This window comes from Amyelois transitella, chromosome 22 (assembly GCF_032362555.1).
Source record: "Amyelois transitella isolate CPQ chromosome 22, ilAmyTran1.1, whole genome shotgun sequence".
Taxonomy (NCBI): domain Eukaryota; kingdom Metazoa; phylum Arthropoda; class Insecta; order Lepidoptera; family Pyralidae; genus Amyelois; species Amyelois transitella.
In genome coordinates, this window is record NC_083525.1 from 5,141,379 (window position 1) to 5,161,996 (window position 20,618).

The 20,618-nt window shown below is 34.0% G+C and overlaps 1 protein-coding gene across 2 annotated transcripts in view; it reads left to right on the forward strand.

The window, feature by feature from the left end:
- The first annotated feature begins 1,964 nt into the window (after positions 1-1,964).
- The window catches only part of LOC106129992 (RILP-like protein homolog), a 29,116-nt gene continuing 10,462 nt past the window's right edge, over positions 1,965-20,618 (forward strand). For both annotated transcript variants that reach the window (XM_013328731.2, XM_013328732.2), the window contains exons 1-5: positions 1,965-2,373; positions 8,799-8,916; positions 9,245-9,384; positions 18,919-18,993; positions 19,941-20,039. In XM_013328731.2, coding sequence (XP_013184185.1) covers positions 2,071-2,373; positions 8,799-8,916; positions 9,245-9,384; positions 18,919-18,993; positions 19,941-20,039 — 735 coding nt within the window. In that variant the 5' untranslated portion in view covers positions 1,965-2,070. The remainder of the gene's footprint in view (positions 2,374-8,798; positions 8,917-9,244; positions 9,385-18,918; positions 18,994-19,940; positions 20,040-20,618) is intronic.

Here is a 20,618-nt window from a genome sequence, read left to right on the forward strand (position 1 = left end):
TAAATATAAAAATATGTACTAACATTTCGAAATAGCGCGTCAGTTATAATTAATGCCTTTATGTCTTAAGTATGAAGCAGTGTATGCCATAAAAATTTAATCTTTATGAGAAACGTAATACTGCTCTAATTTCCAAATCAAAATCGAAATTCGTCTAGGAACCGCCGGCGCCAAGCCGACCGCCCGCGGTGGTGCCGTAGGTGCTGCGTACTGTTTAATGTCAGTGTCATGCTAAATTTTACCGGGTTATACGTACTGTATCAGTACGCGGTCACGCCATATTACGCGCTATATTATATTACTCGCAGTACTTACACATGTCTATCAGTCGCCCGCTGTCCAGAGCGGTTGGATCGGTAGGGTGGTGTGTCGTTCTACAGGCAGGGCCCACTCAATGTTCGCTCGCGACCCACCACTGGGTCGCGACTCATACTTTGGGATACACTGATTTAGATACTTATTTTATTTTTATTCTTATAGGCATGTTAATGGTGGATAAAAACCACAGATAAACACCTTAGACCATGGAAAATTTAAAAAAAGTTTAAACTACATCGTATTAGTATTAGTACAAAACACATACATACAAATTGCCGTTATTTCTCAGCTATAGCTCCTTTTTCTTATTTTTTAAACGGTTTTATTTAGCTCACCCCGTTTGTTTTTTCGTTTAGCCTCTTAGACATTTTATTTTAATATCTGCGGTTTACGCAATCAAACTTCTTCGTAGGCTTATTTTTGTCAGAGTTTAGACAGTTCTAGTCATCATAAAATAAACTTTGTAGGTACCTATTGATCGACTCTCGAGAATAGCAGCGCAGTGGATGCTTTTCTTCGCCCTTTCTGGGAACTCAAATTCTAAACTATTTGGGAAAACATCAAAAGTCTATTGTAACACTCTCCAACACTCATGCTTGTCCACGAACACTTAATAATCAATAATCTACTCTTATAAATCATTACTAGTCCATCAAACATACATTTTGGAGAAATATAACAGCAAAAACAACACGCCGTTTGGGTTCCCGCCAAAAAGTCTCAACCATAACAGCTCATTTTTGATAAGCGATTTCATATGTTGCAATGTCTCAAATTTTGTAAGTACTTGTTTTCACGTTCACTGGATTACTTCTTAGACTGGAACTTTATATCTGGATTAACTTCCTGGAAAGGTATCTACTTACAGTAATGAACCGTCAAGAACTTATTTATTGTATGATAAAAATGTGTGTGCAAAAATCCGAACGCAAGCCTGTAGAGAGAGAAGCCAAGAACCTACTATCTCCCTCATTCGCACAGACAACAGATTGACAGCTGCTGTCAGATTTGTCTTAAAATAGTGATGGGAACAGGTTTATTTTAACAGCTATCGTAGTTTTTAACTTCTTTGAAGTGATTGTAATAGTTGTTTAAAAAACTGTTCCGTGTGGTTTTCGGCACTTTAGAATAGAACCACCCCATATTTTTCCCATGGATGCCATAAAAGGGGACTACGGGATAGGCTTATAAACATGGGATTCCTCTTGTAGGCGATGGGCTAGAAACCACAATACAGCTAAACGTGGCCTTTCAGTCTTTTCGAAACTGTTGGCTTCGTCTTCCCTGTAAGGGACATAGACTTGACTATATGTATGTAGGTCTTTAAAAATCCAATGAATTATTGACTCACCATTGTAATTAAAACTGTTAGTGAATATTTGACCTTGAAAGATTATTTAAACAGCTAGACGAAATACATTTACACGTACTTACTAAAACTTTCTTCATTTGCGACCAGGTTTTTGTTTTTTTTTATATATTACATGGATTCTTTATAATAATGTGTATTTGGCAATAATCAATCTATATTTGGCTTGTTTTTTAACAAACATGCATAATAGTTAGCGAATTCAACGTTATTTATAGATACTAGTTATGTCGTCGCAGTATGGGCCCAACTCTACGTTTTTAATTTGACATTTCATTCACTTTTTTTAGTTAGTTTCCTATGATGGCGCACTTGCGAAAGGTGGACACTTTTCTGTAATCTTGTTTTATTTAGTGCGGTGAAGTGAAAACAAGGTGATTTTAATGCCGTACCCAAGGCGCTTTTCCGCCAAGATGCCGGGCGACTTCGATGACGATGTCACCGTTGTCGATGTATATGATCTGGCATCGGATATTGGCAAAGAATGTGAAATAATTATCGAAAAATATGGCCCTGACGCAGTAACTTCACTGCTGCCGAAGGTGATTAATGCCCTGGAGCTGCTAGAGAACCTAGCAGTTAGGAATGAGAAGGAGAATCATGCTTTGCAGGAGTTGACGGCAAAGATATCTCAGTTGGAGAACGACAAGATTGAAAAGGCTGAATATAGACAACGGTTCGAAAAGGTACGTGGTTGAGGTCATTGTTTATTAGATTCTGTTTCATGCGTGCTGTTAAACTGAACGAACGAATGTCCGTGGTTTCGTCACCAGCAGTAGGTGTGCAGTTGCAAAAGATAGTAGCACAAAGCGCCGATTCTATATTGCGCGACATTGACAACTGCTCACTTACTAGGTAGGTATATCTATTATTGCTTAGCAATTCTCTGTATTTGTTGTTACTGCATGGTTGATGTACATGTGCATTTGAGGCAAAATATTCTTCATCTGCAGTTTTGGGCAGACTCCATTCAGTTGTTTGTTTAAAGTAAAAAACATTATTAAACCTTCTTGCAATGTACTCCATCTCGATATAATGTAACTCTTAATTGCCTCCAATGCTTGACACCACATAAATACAAGTGACTTTTTGTTTTGAAATGTGACTAGATTTTCCAAATTTTAGGATTAATTTCTCCACCATAACCTTTAGTCACTTATGATTTCCATTGAGAGATATGTTACAGGACTTACATTTCTGTCAAATATAAGCAGATCATTTAATAAAAATTAAGTAAGATGAAGTAATTAAGTGTATGTGTGTGTGTGTAAAAGAATGAAGATTCTTTTTGTCTTAATCCCTAAGGGATACACTTAATTACTTACCACCCTAATACCTAAGGGATACACAAATTCTGGTTTATTTTTTAGATGACGGCTGCCTATTGGCATTCAGGTAATGCACATCACTGATTTGAATGTTTTTATCATTATCATTTATGTAATCTATGTAAGTACCTATTGTCCAAACTCAGTGAGATTATCAAGTGTAGGTAGAGTACTTTGTCTTTATAAGGCTAAATTTTATTTCAAAAGGAAATGACAATAAATTCATTAAAAGCATTTTTTAAAGAAACCAAATTTTTACCTGGCCTGTTATGTTTCTGATGCACATGTCAAAAGAGCCAAAGCAGGAGTTACCCAGCCTTTTTATTTATTTAAGCCCAAAACTCCTTCATAATGTGTTTACCATTTTATCGCAATCAAATTCTATAGTTTGTTTGTGATAAAATTACTAAAACTGCTGCAGTTTTAGTAAACTAGAGTCATAGGAAAATTTGTTTTTTAGTGGTTCATCATGGTGTGTGTAGAAACCTTCACCAAGCAACAGCAAATTGATTTTTCAACATAATTCAGTTATTCATATTCTTCTAAATTAACTTTTTCATGATATTGATAATATAATCATGTCCATGTCCCCTGTGCAGTAGACAGAGCCAACAGTCATCAAAAGACTGACAGCTGCTTGGTTTAATGATAGTTTATTCAAATATTGACAGGTTGCTAGCTCATTGTGGAATCCCAAGTATATAAGCCTATCCCTTAGTCGCCTTTCGCGACATCCATGGGAAAGAGATGGAGTGGTTATTTACAAATGTTTTATTGGTGCTGGGAACCACACAGCACTTTTTCATGATGGGCATATAAATAAACCAAATGAATATTCAACTTGCATGAAGAGAGTTCCGCTAAAGTTTTTCAATATCATAAAAATAGGAAATTAACTAGCTGCTCCCTGGGCCTTTGCTTCTATGGGAATTTCGGGATCAAAAGTACTTATTATGTTATTCCAGGTTATTTTCTACCAGTGTATATTTCATTTAAATCCACACATCCTTACAAACTTTTGGCATCCACACATCCTTGCAAATATCATAATATTTGTAGGATTTTTAATACCTTTTTTTTTATCCTACATTGTTATTTTTTATTTAATTTGGCAATAATCAACTGATTGCCTCCTTTCACCATAGTACATAACTCTTAGTTTTATCAAAGTCAGATATGAAATTGGTGATGCTTTCACTTTTTTATTCGGTTGTCATATTGTATGGATAAATAAGATGTCTATCAATTTAGATCTCTTAAATATTTGCCCATGTTTTGTGACTGCAGATTTATATGATTTGCACAATACTTTTAATTGCTCTAGAAATCCTTTAAAAATTTTTTTTAATGCTTTTGGAATTTTATATTTTACCTTTCGGTCTTGGTGAGACTTTTGGCTCTTTCTGATTTCTGATAGTATGGTGTGTTTGTATAATAAAGGATGTAACTTATCAGTTACCGTATCTGTCGTTTGCGTTAGAATGGAATAAATTATATATTGGGTTTTGTGATAATGTTTTTGATCTTAAGTTAGATAAATATTTTTTTTTAATTGGTAGCTACCAAAAAACACGCACATTTAAACAAAAAATACAAGTTTCAAAATTATAGGTAAAACAAATCACGCTTGCGTGTGCAATACAAAAAATTGCAACTCAGTAACAATATTGCTTGCTATGTTACCAGATCAGCCATTGATTTTGAAGTAAAAAGAAAACTAAAAAAAGTAAATAGTAACTTTTTGGTTTGAGAGATCAACATAATCAACGAAATATTTTACACAAGACAACAACTAAAATAAACTATAGAACATCTTTTAACAACAGTATTCTATGTTCAATTGAGTAATTGGATTCAGTGTTTCCTGTCGTGCGTTGGCTACGTTTTATCCTTATGAATTCACGGCTAAAAACTTGTACATTGGAAATAACTCTTATTGCTACGGAATAAAGAAGTATAGGAATGTTAAAACATTTCGACGTTTCAATGCGCTTGTATTGTTACACATACGTATTTACAAATATTGGATGGTAGTTTTGTTCGAGAAATATAACTGATAATTACCTAAGCAAAGTTAGTTACTACCACAGATTACTACAGATAATACTTTTGACGACATGAGACAGTTTCAGTTAATTCAAGACTGACAAATAAATATAGAAACGAAATTGTTGGATTTCCTCTTTCATAATAGAAAACCATTTTGTCAGAATAATCCTAGACAATTGCATATGTAGCAATGAGTGTCGATTGAAGAAGTATTTTCTCGAGAAAAAAATAACTTAAAATTCAGAATATTAATACAGTCGTAGGGCATCTTTAGTAATTAAAAAATAAGCAAAACATTTATGAAAACGACATACTTCTAACAGTTTATAAAAATAATGTAGACGGTTATTTTGCGGATGTAAGAATAACATCGTTGGATCCATCTTAGATAGGTATTTGTGTTTACAAAAATAGCGGAGTGAAATCGGTAAAATATTTGCGAAACATTCTGGATCCATTTCGTAGTCTTTCATATCCCTTATCTCGGTTGAAAATGCCAATAAATGGAAAACTCTTTGGATACACATTTTTCATCGTTATTCGATATTTTATTATCTGTTTCGTGTACTCGCGTGGTATTTTTACGGTGACGTAAAGATTAAAGTTTTTTTTACCTTTGATGAAATATCTTTATTTACAGCATAATATCCATAAAAAGAAAAGTGACAACAGCCAAAAGTTTAAAATTAGTTCCGCTTATATATGTTATTCATAGAGTATAGACTGAAAGTTGGCATTGAAGGGAAGGCCCGGGCAAAACCTAGAGTTTTATAATAATTGTACTTATGTATTTTTAAGTGAAAAGTAAAATCGTATAGATAATAACTTCCTATGACTTGACAAGAAAACTTTGTGCCGCTGGCGCATTAGAAATCTTTCATCTTTCATGTTTGAATAGTCCATGATGTCTCTAGGGTAAAACCATATCAGTGATACTAATTTGTTAGGACTAGTAAGGAGAGCATACTTTCTGTTTTTCCCCCGTGAGACACAACCTTGTCGCAACATCTTATATCTTCTTACACTACTGGATTAAATAGTATTATTAATTAATAGTTTATCATATAATAATTATAAAAATAATAGATGATAGTTTTGCAGGCACATAAAGCATGACTGGATTTATTGACCAATATATGAATTATTACTATACCACATCTATTTTAGCTCTTTATTCGAAATGTTCTGTTAATGGTACTTACTAAAAACCTTAAAAAATATGTGAAAAAATATCAATTGATACATACATATAATCATGTCTATATTCCTTACGCGGAAGACAAAGTCAACAGTCTCGAACTCCACGTTCAACTTTATAGTTGTTGATAGTATCTGTATAATTATTAATTTTAAAGTAGGTTTATTTTCCCTAAACACCTCCCTCGCCTCAAAGACGTGCCCTATATAAGGGTCGTACCCTTGTCTAGTCACAGTATAATGTAGGTATCTAACACAGTCCCCCTGACGCCTGCACGACATTAAAAATCTCATTACGAAACCGCGCCAAAATTACGAGCTTCTTTTGGAAATACCCAACGCAATCTTCCTATTTTTGACTAGAGTTACTTTTTTTACACAGAATTTTAGGGGTTCGTAGTTTAATAACGAAAAGTTATTATTTCTTCTGCAAATACTCTTCCACTTTTAATTAAAAGTTATTATTTGCACAGCAAATTTGTAAATTAAGATTGTCATTTACTCGGGCTTTGTAAATTTTCGTTTCACACTTATTTCGCTTCGGTAATTACTTTTAGTCCAAATATTTCATTCCGTGGGAAAAGCCCCGTTAAAAAAATATGCTAACAGTAAGAACTCCTAATTTTGTTTAGCATTTTGGCATTTATGTTTATAAAGAAATGTTGTTCCTTAGCCGTTCAATAAGAATCATAAATGTATGCTTTGTGTGCATATGACTAATGTTCTCTCTCTGACGTAGGAAATTCAGTTAATATACTGTAAGAATGCGTTTGGCATCACAGTATATAAAGGTAGCATAGAGGAGCCCGGGGTAAGCCCTTGACCATGGATCCTGGATTTGGCGAGTCAGGTTTTCATACGAAGTTACTCCCATCAAGTCCCATCTTAGTATTCAAATAAAATCAACGAGTACCTGTTTGTCACAAAATTTGAATACCACTGTAACTAGCATAAAGTTAGAAAAATAGGGGCTTCTCAAGCGTAATAGAACGCAAAGCTATGGAGCGTCATGTAGGGTCATGCACGCCCAAAAAGACATTTTGTTTTATCGCAATTTTACACACTTGAGTTGTTCACTACACTGCACTTTACCTAAATAATAATGGGAGCAGATCATTGCATTCATATTCAATCTCGACAGTTTGGCGAGACGGTGATTTCGACACTGAAAGTATCTATTCATTACTTTACAATGGCGTCACAGAAGGTACGTTATGTTTATATGTATATTTTACTTATAAATAAGCTATATGATGCCTTCGAATCCTGCTTTCGTGCTGGGTACTGATGAGTTGGGTAATAAGGAAACTGGCTCATCTTTGTTTTATTTTTTCCAATATTATTACTTATATACATTAATAGTCATCAATCAAACTACTATCAAAGAAAGTTCGGTGTAACTATTTTGTATCTCCAATTAGATGTTATATTATAACTAATGTCAATATCATTTAGAACGTTAATACACACTCATGTTAATTGCTTCTTGATTTTAGAGTGATGTTTAAAAATCTTAACCTCGCAAATGTTAATAGGCATAGTTAATAGGCCATAGTCTGTTTTTAATTGACTGTTAAGAAGAAGTAATTGTATCGTTAGTAGCATGTTCACATCAAAATGACATGCGCGATTAAAACTATTTGTTGCTTATTTACGTAGCGGATTTATTATCTCTAGCCTTGACCAGTATTCTTTTATCGAAGTAGGTAGTAATGTGTGGTCACGTCATATGCAGGATTTACCTTCTCGGTATCGATTGTTCATTTGATGACGTAGGTATTAATTTATTGTTGTAAAACAGTTACCAAAAAATATCAGAAAAATTAACAAAAATCATAAATATTTCGTATAAAAATACATAATATTTTTCACTTCGTAAGAAGCGCAGTACTAAATAAACATTCATAGACAGTTTTTGCACTTGGTATTCACCAATCTGATGATTTTGGTTTACACTTTAAAATTTACAAAGATAGACAATGACCTTGAGCCGAAAAAGACATAATTACAACATTATAACCATGTAACATTAGCAGACACAACTGATTGAGAAAATGTTGAGTCTTAAGTTACATAACGATTTGTTGTTACACTATAATGGTAAATTACCGTAGTTTTTTACTCGTGCGTTGGCGACGTTGCCATAGACTATACTTACCAAGAACATAAACATGACCATACCATTTGAGGAATAGAAAAAGAAAAAATAGCGTGTATGTTAAAGTGTAACAAAATCAATATTTCCCAAAATGGGTGCCTATTTTTATCGTCATAAGCTAAAAAGGTTTTCTTGCTATGAATTGGAATGGACCTGTTTATAATATACATGCATATATGCATCTATACCTCTTAAGGTACACAAAGCCAAATAGTGACAGGTTGTTAGTTCATCGCCTACAAGAAGAAACCACGCCGCCTTTTAAGACCTGTGGGACTAATACCTATGCGGAAGATATGAAGTGGTCTTATTCTAAAGCGTCACATGGCAGTTTATCCAAATTAAGAAAATAATTAATATTAGTGTGTCTTTTTGACAGGAAATAGAAGCGATCGAGGAACAATGGCGGACGGAGTCTGCGGAGCTGGTCACAGCAGTGGCGAGGCTTCAGGATGAGAATAAACGGCTAAGGCGAACCATTAATGCGCCTGGCGATGGTGAGATAACATTTTTTTCATACTACATGCATAAAATCGCTTTATCCCTTATAGGAGAGACAGAGTCAATAGTCTTGAAACGACCCGCATGGAAACTTGATCGTACTAAATATATATATTGGGCATACAGCTTATCCTTCACTTGATATTGCTTGGTTTACTTTTTGCTTGTTTATAAATAGCCCGCAGTTAATACATTTTTCGCGGTGAAATTTTATCATCTGTCCAATAAACATACACTCGATATAGATGACGATGATAATTATTATATGTAAGCTTTAATGCTTCTATTTAAGAAGAAAAAAGTTATATAACAAGTGTATTTCAGGAACGAGCGCGCCTCCATCGCCCGCCCGGGAGCACGATCAAGAAGTGCTGTCCCGGCTGAGCAGTACCGCGGAGAAGCAAAGGGCAACACTGCGACACCAAGAGGTGCAGTTGCAGGAGAAGCAGCAGCTCATTGAGGGGGTGAGTTTAGTGCTATTTACCAACAGACGTATAACTGGCTTTATCATGAACTTTTGACCTGCATTAGCTTCTGCGAGTATAATACCTGCAGATAATGTACTTTTTTATGGTGAAAAAATGTTCATGATCGGTTCAGTATTTCAGAAGATTAGCCTTTACAAACAGCAAAGTTACAAACTTTATCGATGTAGCAAGTGGCAACACTGACATCCAGTCTCGCATTTGAAAGAGAAAATTCTAATAAGTAGCAAGTTGAAGGTAATATCGTTTGAGCTTGCATCATTCAATGGTTTTTCTCAACCAAGTCATTTTTGTATATATAAGAAAATCAGATAAAAATTTGTTATGATGGCTATTTTTTTTAATTGAAAGCTAAAGGAGACGTATTCTTAAGTACCGTTTTCATTGATGATTGGTTTCTAACTTTCGTGTAAGATAAATAATAGATGATTGAGAAGTTTCCGCTACATTTCCATCGATCTCTGAAGCTCATCTTGCATATTTCAAAAATGTTATTCGCATTTCAATTCAAAACTCGGACGAATAGGTTTCAAATTAATCATAATAGGTGTCTGATGAAAAGATGGATACCTCAAAGGCTCCAATTGAATATTATAATGAGCTGAATGAATATAATGTTTTATTCACAACGCGCAAGCCGGGCTCGGTGGGAAATTCTTCATTTCATCCAGAAAATAAATAGACTATGGGCGAACACTGAAACATCTTTTCATTATAACTGATACTAACGAAAATTAATATAACAAGTTTATAAGGATTGATGCGATGGGTGGGTGGAAATTCATTATTAATGAAGAAAAACCACTTTGTTTATTTTTATATACCTTACAACTCGATTCGCCCGTTTATTTCCCGTACTACGGGAATTCCAGGCAAACCTATCTTATTGCACCACTTGGCCATGTAACGAACATACCTGCCAAATTTCTATATGCGATTTGAGCTGTTAGCTGATATCTAATCAGTTCTTTAATAACTAAAGAAGATTAATTATTCAGAAAACAAGACAATTATTGATAGCCGCTTGACAGCCTTAAAGTCTCATAATATCATTCCTAAACAATTAAATAGACTGTCTAGCTAGACGATCCATGCATTTGACAAGTATCGACTTCCTTTCAAATAATAGAAGGCTTCATAGGAAAGTGCGAGTATAACAGTGAAAGTTCTTCTATATTATAGTTGTAATAGACAACGTTTGGAAGTTTGCTCAAGAGAATTGCAGCATTTTATCAGTCAAGTTATATAAAACACGATTTGAAAAGAAGTTAAAAACTGCTCACTTCATAAAATCATTTGAGCTCTTCCATTTGGCTTTTGTGGATTTATCATTTAATCCATAAGCGTCTGTAAGCTGATGTTGAAAGAGGATTAAGAACGCCAAGATTGCGCGTTAATACTTTTAAGTCAGAATACTTGGTACTTGATGTAGTTCATACAGTACTGTTAGGGGATTTGTTTGTTGTATGTAGTTCAGATTTAGGTCTTACTACAAGAGTTGAAGTAGTTAGTAAAAACGTTTAATTTTTTTCGATTTTATAAGCAGTATGCTTACTAGCTTTTGCTCTTTAAGTTATACCTCCCATGACTCATACGACAGTCCTCATTCGTTCTGGATATAATAATGTCACCTACGCCTTTACATAAGAATAGCATTATGAGTGGCTTCTGTCTCGAAATCTTGGGTTTATCAAATTAAAGTACTTATCACGACATATATGATCATATTAAATTATTGGATGAAAGAAAATCTCTTATAGCTAAACTGCTAACAAGACTGATTTTATCAGGGCGATTACTAGCGAATATACCTGTCACCTCTTAGTAACAAGCGTTCATTGCGTATAAAACCTTACGTGGTTTTCATAAAAGCTATTTACGTTTAACGAGTTTTCGACCTATGACATCAGGAAGATAGTGCTTTACGACATTTTGTATGGCTCTACGATAAATACGTCTGACCTTTCGTTTATGGCGTCTTTGACTCTGGCAATTAGGTTCAAATTGTGTAGCCAGTGCAATGAAATGTCTCAGGCCATTAAGCCGACCTACTTGTACTTAGCCGTAGTTTGTAGAGCTTAGGCCCAGATTGCGGTTTGAATTGGTATGGATGTAAAATTTGGAATGTTGGTATGCATATGTGAATGTTATTTAAGATGGATTGTGGCCATTTATTTTTAATATTTTTTGGCAATGGTTAAGGTTAGGTAAGATTTATTCTTGTTTAGAATACTCGATAGTTAATGTTTCCATTGGTAATATAGTTCTGTACGAGGAACCTCAGTGCAAAAATATTCTATCATGAATTGGTTTATTTTTTTTATAACTGAGGGTGTAACTGATGATGATATAAAAAAATATAAACCGAGTCACACAATATGTTAACGATTTTAATAACCCCCTAATTAGTGAAATCTGATAACATTCCATATAAAATTATCGCAATTAAATAAAATTAACATTCGCTCAATGAAACCACGGCAGTTCGTCACGCATGGATGGATTTGTCTATTTGATATGAATCGTGGTGTGTAGTATCACGTTGTAGAAACATATTTCTGTTGCACTCACTGAATGCAGAGCTTTATACGAGTATTATGACCTATTTTGAGTTTGTTATTCGTCGCAAAATACTTGTCGCAAATTAAAGAGCTGCAGCGGCACACTTAAGTCGGTATAATTTAATGTCGGTCAAAAACTGTAGCTATGTTTTATAACTTGAAACAAAACAGGAATGTTTGTTTCAAAAAGTAACACGTTAAATATTTAAAGAACTATACGAATTTATATGAGATTGGCGGAAAAAAATATGTTTCTTTAATAACTCACCAAGTAGGTACAATTTTCTTTTCTATACCTATTTGCACAATCACCAAGATCAGTATTTTACTATTAGAAATAAATAACAATGATATCTATTTTGATAAGATTTTAGATAGCTAGAACATTTGCTATATAAACATCAAAGATGCCGGCTGAACTGATATCGAATTATATCATTTTTACGTGAATGTTATTTTGAAGATAATTTTTTCTTTCTTCATTCTTAATTCTTCTCTGAAAAATAAATTAAGTATAGTCTAAAATGACCCATGCATATTCGTGTGCACGCTTCGGCTAAAATATGTGTGGCCGTGCATTTCGTGAAGAAATTAACGCGTACTTGGAGAATAAACATAAGTCTTGATTATCTAATTATTAAGGTATTTTCTAATGAAATTATAGTTATTATATTGTGCTCTCATGTCTCTAAATCTTACTGAGTCGTCTTTTCATTATGAGAGCTCATGATTAACATAACTTTATTAACAGACTAGCGGCCCGCCACGGCTTCGCGCGTTATTATACATACATAGCCTATAACACACGTAGATAATGTACGGAATGTACCTCTTAAGGGCTTTTAAAAGTTTCGGTGATGTCATGATCGGTTAAGTATTTGCTAAAATTAGGCTATGTGAACAAACTGAGTTATAAACGTGTAGATTATTTTATAACGACACCTTTTTGTACAATTTCATGCCTATGTCATGTTCAATCAAAGCTTACTTATAAGGAATCCCTATGTCTTATTTCTCCCTAGCAAAAGATTGCCTTCCTCATCTGTATAACTTTATTATTAATTCGCAAAGAAATGGGATTCACATTCAGCATTTGCCGTTCTCACTTCTCACCATCTAAAAGATACATTTCATACGAGTATGAGTGTACTCTTATATGTATACTGTACCAGGACTGGCTAATCTTTACTGGTTACATTATTCTTTTTATTTCAATCTTTATTAGGTTTGTGTTGGCACAGTCATACAAACATTGACATGTCTTGGTACATATAATTTTGTTATCTGTGGAATATTTCATAATGTGAATTAAAATTGAATTGTAATACAAAACTTGTTTGCTCACGACAATCATTCGTGATTCATCGCGATTCGTGACAGATGCCAGTTTTTCATCGCAATATGATCTCATCTGAATATGGAAAACTGTTAACAAAGATAGGTTTCGTATATCTTCTTCAAATATTTTTAAGGCTATGTTATTCTCTATTCAACATCACATTTCAGTTTATTGCTTTATTCTTACAATTGTTTCTGTTACATTTATTTATTTATAAAGATATTTATGCACACTTGTTAAAACTATAGTCTTGTATGTTTAAGGCAATGCTATGTTTACATTTGTATCAATGATCTGACTTCGTTGTAGTAACTTAAAGAACTTGCTTTGCCCTGCTTTTTCTTGGCGTGTCGATTTCTTTCGTCGATAATTTTTCGCATTGCTCTTATAAAAATAATCGAAAATCCTTCGTTAAAGAATAAAGACATAGGCTAGTCAATTTTAATTCACACAATAGGTTGCTATCTCGCTGAAAGCGACAGTGCTAAAGTTAATCTGTGAAAACTCTAGAAATTCTCTAAGAATCGCTTAACCAATCGTAACTTAGCTGTTAACGATCCTGGCTTTAAATTGAGCGAGTTAAAATTAGCGCGAGCGTCTTGGAACGGAAGATATGCGGTAACTGTATGCAAATCAAGTTGCAGTCTATGCTCTACAGCCGTTTGCAGTGGTGACTATGGTCAGACTGCCCTCTTGGTATTTATGTAAATAACCTTATGAATGTACCTTGATCAAATCGGAACGTCCTGGCAAAACTACCCGAAACGATATAGGCTATATTTACCTCTGTGGGAAAGAGTCTGAATTTATGTATGAATGTAAGCGTATGAATTCTTTGTACCTAATGATTTTGTATTTATTTTATTAAGTCTATAAAGGTATTATTATTAAAATTTTATTAACCCGTAAACCTACAATAGGCGAATTATGCTAATAGCATTCTCTTCCAGCCAAATAGCAAACATAATTAATCAGGTAGGTATCAATGATATCGAAATACAGAACAGTCACAAAATTTTAGTAATTTGAATTTGTTATAAGGTATGTTAAAAATTAGTAATTCCTTTTTCAGTTTAACAATTGCTTATATAACATCTCTATTTTAAAATCCTGATTTTCTCCAATTAAATCGATGTTTGTGAAGCTACTCTTTCAATAAATGTAAGACGTTGTTATAAGCTAAAAAACAATGTCTTAGCTGTTTTGCTCGTAACATTTATTGTAATAAAAGAGCTATATATAATTGATATTAAAGATGCTTGGAATGAATCAAATGATGTTTGCTTGATTTAATTTTTAAAACAGAGAACCGCTTCGTATAGTTCAACATCTAATCTAAAAACAAGTTTAAAAATTCACGCGCTCTCATTTGATATCATGATAGAAAACTAGACATCAGGAAAGAGGTCACTATAAATTTGAAATGAGTTGAAAACGCTTCTCGCTTCGAAAAATGCTTCGAATCTCTTTATTTTAATGAAGGTGAATAGAATATAAGAAGACGTATGGGAAAAATGATACTACTACTACTATTGAAAGGAAAAAGAAGAAATGTATACACTTTTTGACTACATTATACAATGCATGGTGCAATAATGTGTTTAAGTACACTTACTTAAATACTCGTAACACCTAAATATTTCATTACTAAAAGAGCACATTACTCCAGTGCCGTGTGGTTGCTGCAACTGCGGAAGACTATCTCTTACAAAAAAACTAACTCATTTTTCTGAACAATCCGACTACTGCTAAGCCGTCTAGTTGCTTTGTCCAAAGCACGTGACTAGAGGGTATAGCCTCCTCTTATCATGGTGCCATCGGCGGCAGACCGGCTGTGGGATTCTGAGTAAGAAAAATATTTTCCGAGAGTATCTTGTAGTAGTACAACCAGGTGATCACTTATTGCTAAAAATACAGAACACTTATGCAGAAGGTGGTGTGTGTATTCCAAATTCCCAAATTCCCATAGCGGTAATTTTTCAAAGCTTGTATACCACAATTGTAAGCGGTTTGAGGCGGCTTTTCGAAATACCACACTGATTATAATTAAGTATGTTAGGATACAGAGTAAGTCATTATAGCTTCCAAGCAGGCAATGTAACTGTTAATGAATGTGTCATAAAACTGATCTCAGTTTTGCGGTTAGTTTTAATGGTATTATATGACAGCGTAGCCGACGCCAAGGGGTTCCTCATTTCACAGTTTCATAATCGTGATTGTTGTTGGAAACATTATTGTAAAGCACAAAATAATCAAATATAATGAAGGAAGTTTTGTTAGTGTATTGAATTTATTACGTCTTTTGTTGTAAGATATTATTTTGTGGAAAGGAGACGATGTCAGAGAAGTAATTAATTAAGTACTTAAAACTAATACCTTGGAACGAATGAACAGAGACTCGACATAAGCTTCATTATATTCCTCAATATTAATGATTACAATTTAAACTTTATGAGGAAGGAGTGTGCTGTATCAATTTGGGCTGTTTAAAAGAATTTTAAGATATTATCTATCATATCATCTGGGGTCGCTGGCCTTGTCTGCTTTTCGATCGTGGTCTATGAAAACCTGATTTTATTTTGAAAGCTTGATCTATTATTACTTCTTTGTTCCCCGTTACATGTAACTTTACCTATTCTTAATTTTCAAAATTCAATAGACTATTTTTAGCTTGCGTAATACGACTTCATCTTGCTATCCATAAAGGAGACCGGAGTTAAATGCTCTGATTTTTTTTATAATATTAAGAAACAATCCATCTTGGGAATTTGTGCTTCGTACTATAGTTTCATGTATATACTTTGAATGCGATCGAAGCGCCCGCGATGTGGGAGCAAATTGACCGTTCAATCAATATGGCGGCATTTGTCAAAAAGATAGATTGCTTTTGCTGCAAGGTGGATATCGTGAAAATGGTATTTATAATCGGGTAAGTTGAAAATACTTCACGATAAATAAAATATTTTTTTGCGTTGTATGCTATTGAGTTTGCAGTTGTGGTCAGGCATATTATTTGAAGAAAAGTTGGTAAGCGTTGTATGGCCTTAATAAATGAATAAAGGTACTTTTATTATAGGCTTGGCATTATTTGAATTGTAAAAAAAAATTCAATTCATAACATTCGTCTTTTACATCTTTTGTTTATGGACTTACTAAACAAGTTACAAGGTATTTTAAATTTTTGGCCTTTGATAAGACCCTTCTCTGTTGATTTAATTTTCATGTTTATCGTTAGTCTTTATAATAATCTATCATCTTATGCGTATTAAACCAGGCAAAACTACTACAAAAAGTAAGTCTACATTCGCCTCTCTCTTCCAAAAATGCATACTCTCAACAAGCAGAATTAGACAGTATTTGATTGTAGTAGTTACGCCATTATAGTGCCTTCGCACCCCCCGGGGAGGCTGGCGAGCCATTGCAATGTTTCATGTGCCCGACGTGGCCCGGACTGTAATACAGAGATGGCAGCTCTCCAGCGGTTTGCATGACATCGCAGCACTTGCTAATGGCATATCATGAAAAATAACAGACCACGTTCGGTTAAGTGTGTATATATGTACCTATACTTTTCAGAGCAAATGTTCCTGAAGTTGACACTCTTAATACCTTCTAGTTGTTCAATCAATATTTACCTCATTTTTTTAAATCTTGAAACCTATCAAACTGATTTTGATACCCATAATGAAGTTTTGGCTCGAAAGTTATTGCGTCACAAATGTTACAAGTACATACGTATTTTTGCTTCAAGTCGAATTAGAGACCACTCTTGTTACACTCTTTAAGTCGAAATTCGAAAAATGTTAAGATCTTTGTTACTAACTCCATTAACTTCTTTTGTTTTTTTTTTTGTCATAAACCTCTTGTGGGAAATTGTCTCAAAGTGAACCAAAATAATATGGTGGTATTTTATTTAAATAATCCTATCTACCTTCTTCTACATATACGAGGAGAGCCCTGACTGACTGGGTAACCTGACATCAATACCCACCCCAAACCACCAGGCTGTGGCTGTGGGTTACCTTATTTGCACATAATTTCCCAAAATTCCTGCGACAGCGGAAATTACTGAGATTTTTCGTTTTACACGGATACTTCAATCTAAAAAAAGTATAATTTATGTATGCATTTTTACCAAGAATAAATTAATAGTATTGTGTGTATCAATAATATATGGGTTTGTGCGCGCGAAACCGGAACGCATAAAACGTCGTCTAGAGTCTTGATATTACTCGATTTCGGGGCTCAAATATATGCTCTTGTCAGGTCAGAATGACGAGGGTAACTTCCATATATGGAGGTGTCGACTTTAGTAACCCATTTACGTGGAAGTAAATTACATAACCCAGTTTTAAAAAATGTTACATATTTTATTATATTTGACACCTCATTTCGTCAATTAGTTTTATATCTCACCCGGTGTGGTTTCACAGCTCGCACGAGTATTGATATTTCTAAAACTGGAGCTCATTACCAAACTACTTTATAATAATATTATGCCGCGCAACTAAGCTTCTGTTTGGTTTAATTAATTATTAATTGGATGTAATTGGACCGGCGCTGCTTCGGTCTAAACCTAGTAAAATCTATGTATGCTAAATTTATGAAAGCATAGGAGGATTGTTTATGGTGAATTATTTCGGACTTTGCCGAACTTATGAATATTTTCACTACAAGGAATATTATAACCGATTCATGTAACATACATAATATATCACGTATGTTTCCCCTACGGGATATAGCGCCAATAGTCTGGAAACGACGGAAAGGTCACGTTCAATTGGATAACATTAAGTATAGGTGTAACATTAGTATTTAATTCAATTTCAACGCCTTAGTAGAGCCCCAAAGAACTCTTTTCATGCCATTATTTATGATTGTAAAAATATATAAATATATCTATATAATTAAAAGCAAAATCTTGAGAGAAAATTACTGTCCCTATTTGGACTTATTGTTTAAAGTTACACAGTCCTAATTAGCAAACTTTTCATTCGTAACTCTAAACTCTGTTCGTTATTATGGTGCAAACTTCTCTTGAGGCATTTAAAAGGAACAGGACTGGCCAATGTTAAAATGTTTTGTTTTCTGTATATTTTTGTTTGAATAGCGTTATAATATATAATTATGGAATTTTAAAGTCTAAATTAAAACTTCCAGCTAAACATGTTCTTTTATTTTTCTCGTATGAATAACTTAGTAACTACGATCATAATATAGTAATCGTGTTCGTATAATATTTTTTTAAAATTCCCTTATCAAAAAACTGATCAAAAAAAATATATTTGTTGTGTTAACTACTTGAATATTATATTAAACGATATCAGTCTATTTATAAATTAATGTAATTCCGAGTTATGCGCAAATTCCCCACGAAGAAGATAGTGAACATCAAACTGACAGCTTGTGATTATCTTATCCATCTTTACAACATGTACCAAATAAGTATTCGAGTATAGAAACTTCTATACAGGTACAATAACAAACTTATCTTTATTCGATAACATTCGACCGCCATCATATGTGAAACGATATCTCACAGTACTAGGTATATTTTCGAGATACATTTTTTTAGTTTTTCGACTAATCATGGCCATTTTGGACACTTTGCAGCTGACCAATCAAGTAGAGAAGTTGGCACAAGTCAGTCGCGACCTTCGGAGGAAACACAAGCAGCTACAGAATCAGGTGAGACTTGTCAAATATTTATTTCTGTTTAAAAATATTCTTTTAGGCGATGAGCTAGTAACCTATCACTATGTGTCTCTCCTAAACGTGGCTTTGCGATCTTTTTGGGACTCTTGGCTCTGTCTACCCCGTAAGGGATAAAGATGTGATTGTATGTAGATACGTGTATATTTTTTAGCGTAAGAAGTATGCAGGGATCGTGGCAAAAGGTATATTCATGTATGTATGTACGTACGTATTTCTGCTTGCTGGCAGGGGGTGGCGAAAAATGTACGCGATTCCCGAATTTGCCCCGGGATCACGTAGAGGTCGGCAATTTGTGTGGTCAACATATTGAAGTAACGTGTGTAAATAACGCCTTATAGGCTCGTGAAATAGTGAGAGATATTTTATTAACTCTAGATTACATGACGTGAATTCAGAGTTCATGTGACTTGCTAAATCCAGTTAAGAATATTTACTGTTAAGTGTCATTTATTACATTATCATACAATAACATATAATCACTTTTATATCCCTTACGGGGTAGACAGAGCCAACAGTCATTAAAACTGAAACGCCACGTTCAGCTTTTTGGCTTAATGGTAGAATGGAGATTCAAATAGTGACAGGTTGCTAGCCCATTTACATAATTATATCACGTCTTAATTGAAGGTCGTAGTAGGACAATATAACTTGTCGCAAGAGTATTTCTACTAGTAAAATGTAGGGGAATTCTCTTTCAGATATTCTCGTAAGCAAATTAATTGAAAGAAAAAGTACATTTATGATCTTTGTCTCGCAACTGGACATTTTCCCGATTTCATTGTCGGTCGTCTGCTTTCATTCTCGAAGTTCGCTCAAGATAGCATTATCATCTCTCTCTGATCCCAACCGGCTTTGCGATTAAATAAAATAACATTCTCATACTAATTATACCCTTATTATATTTATTTGCACAATTTCAGATGCGCTTAGTATGCGAGGAGAGGTCGGAACTGACTGCGATAGTGCAATCGCAACAGAGAGATATCGCAACGCTGCAGCAGGCTGACGTACAAAACAAGGTTGGTAACTATATTTTTTGATAGAAAGGAATGTAATTGTATGAATATTTGGAAAAATTATATACATTTTCTTCTATTATTTAAAAGGATTTGTATATATTTTTTAATCTGTAATAAGAAACAGCGGTAAAAATGCTGCAGTTTCTGGCATAATGCATGAAACCACTCAAAAGGTACGTTCAACGTGCATTCAAGTCTAGTGATGTATTTATGGTATAGATATACATTTCTATTCCTTAGTTCCTTTGATGTTGCAAATTTAAGTGCATTTGACCTTCATTCGCTTGATGGTAAGCAAGATGAGGTATAAGGTTGTGCAAACTAAGCTTGCACTGTGCACTCAAGCTCAAATACAGTGTAGGAATTATTAAAGCTTTATGTATTTATTTATTTAAAACTTTATTGCACAAAGAAAATGTAAGGCGGACTTAATGCCGTTTGGCAATCTCTACCAGTCAACCAGCTGACCAATCAGAAAAACCTTAAGTTGGTGGTGCTTTAAGTGCACATGCATACTGCAAAACACATACATTACAAAAAAATGAATGCATAAATACATACAAGATACATGAAATATGT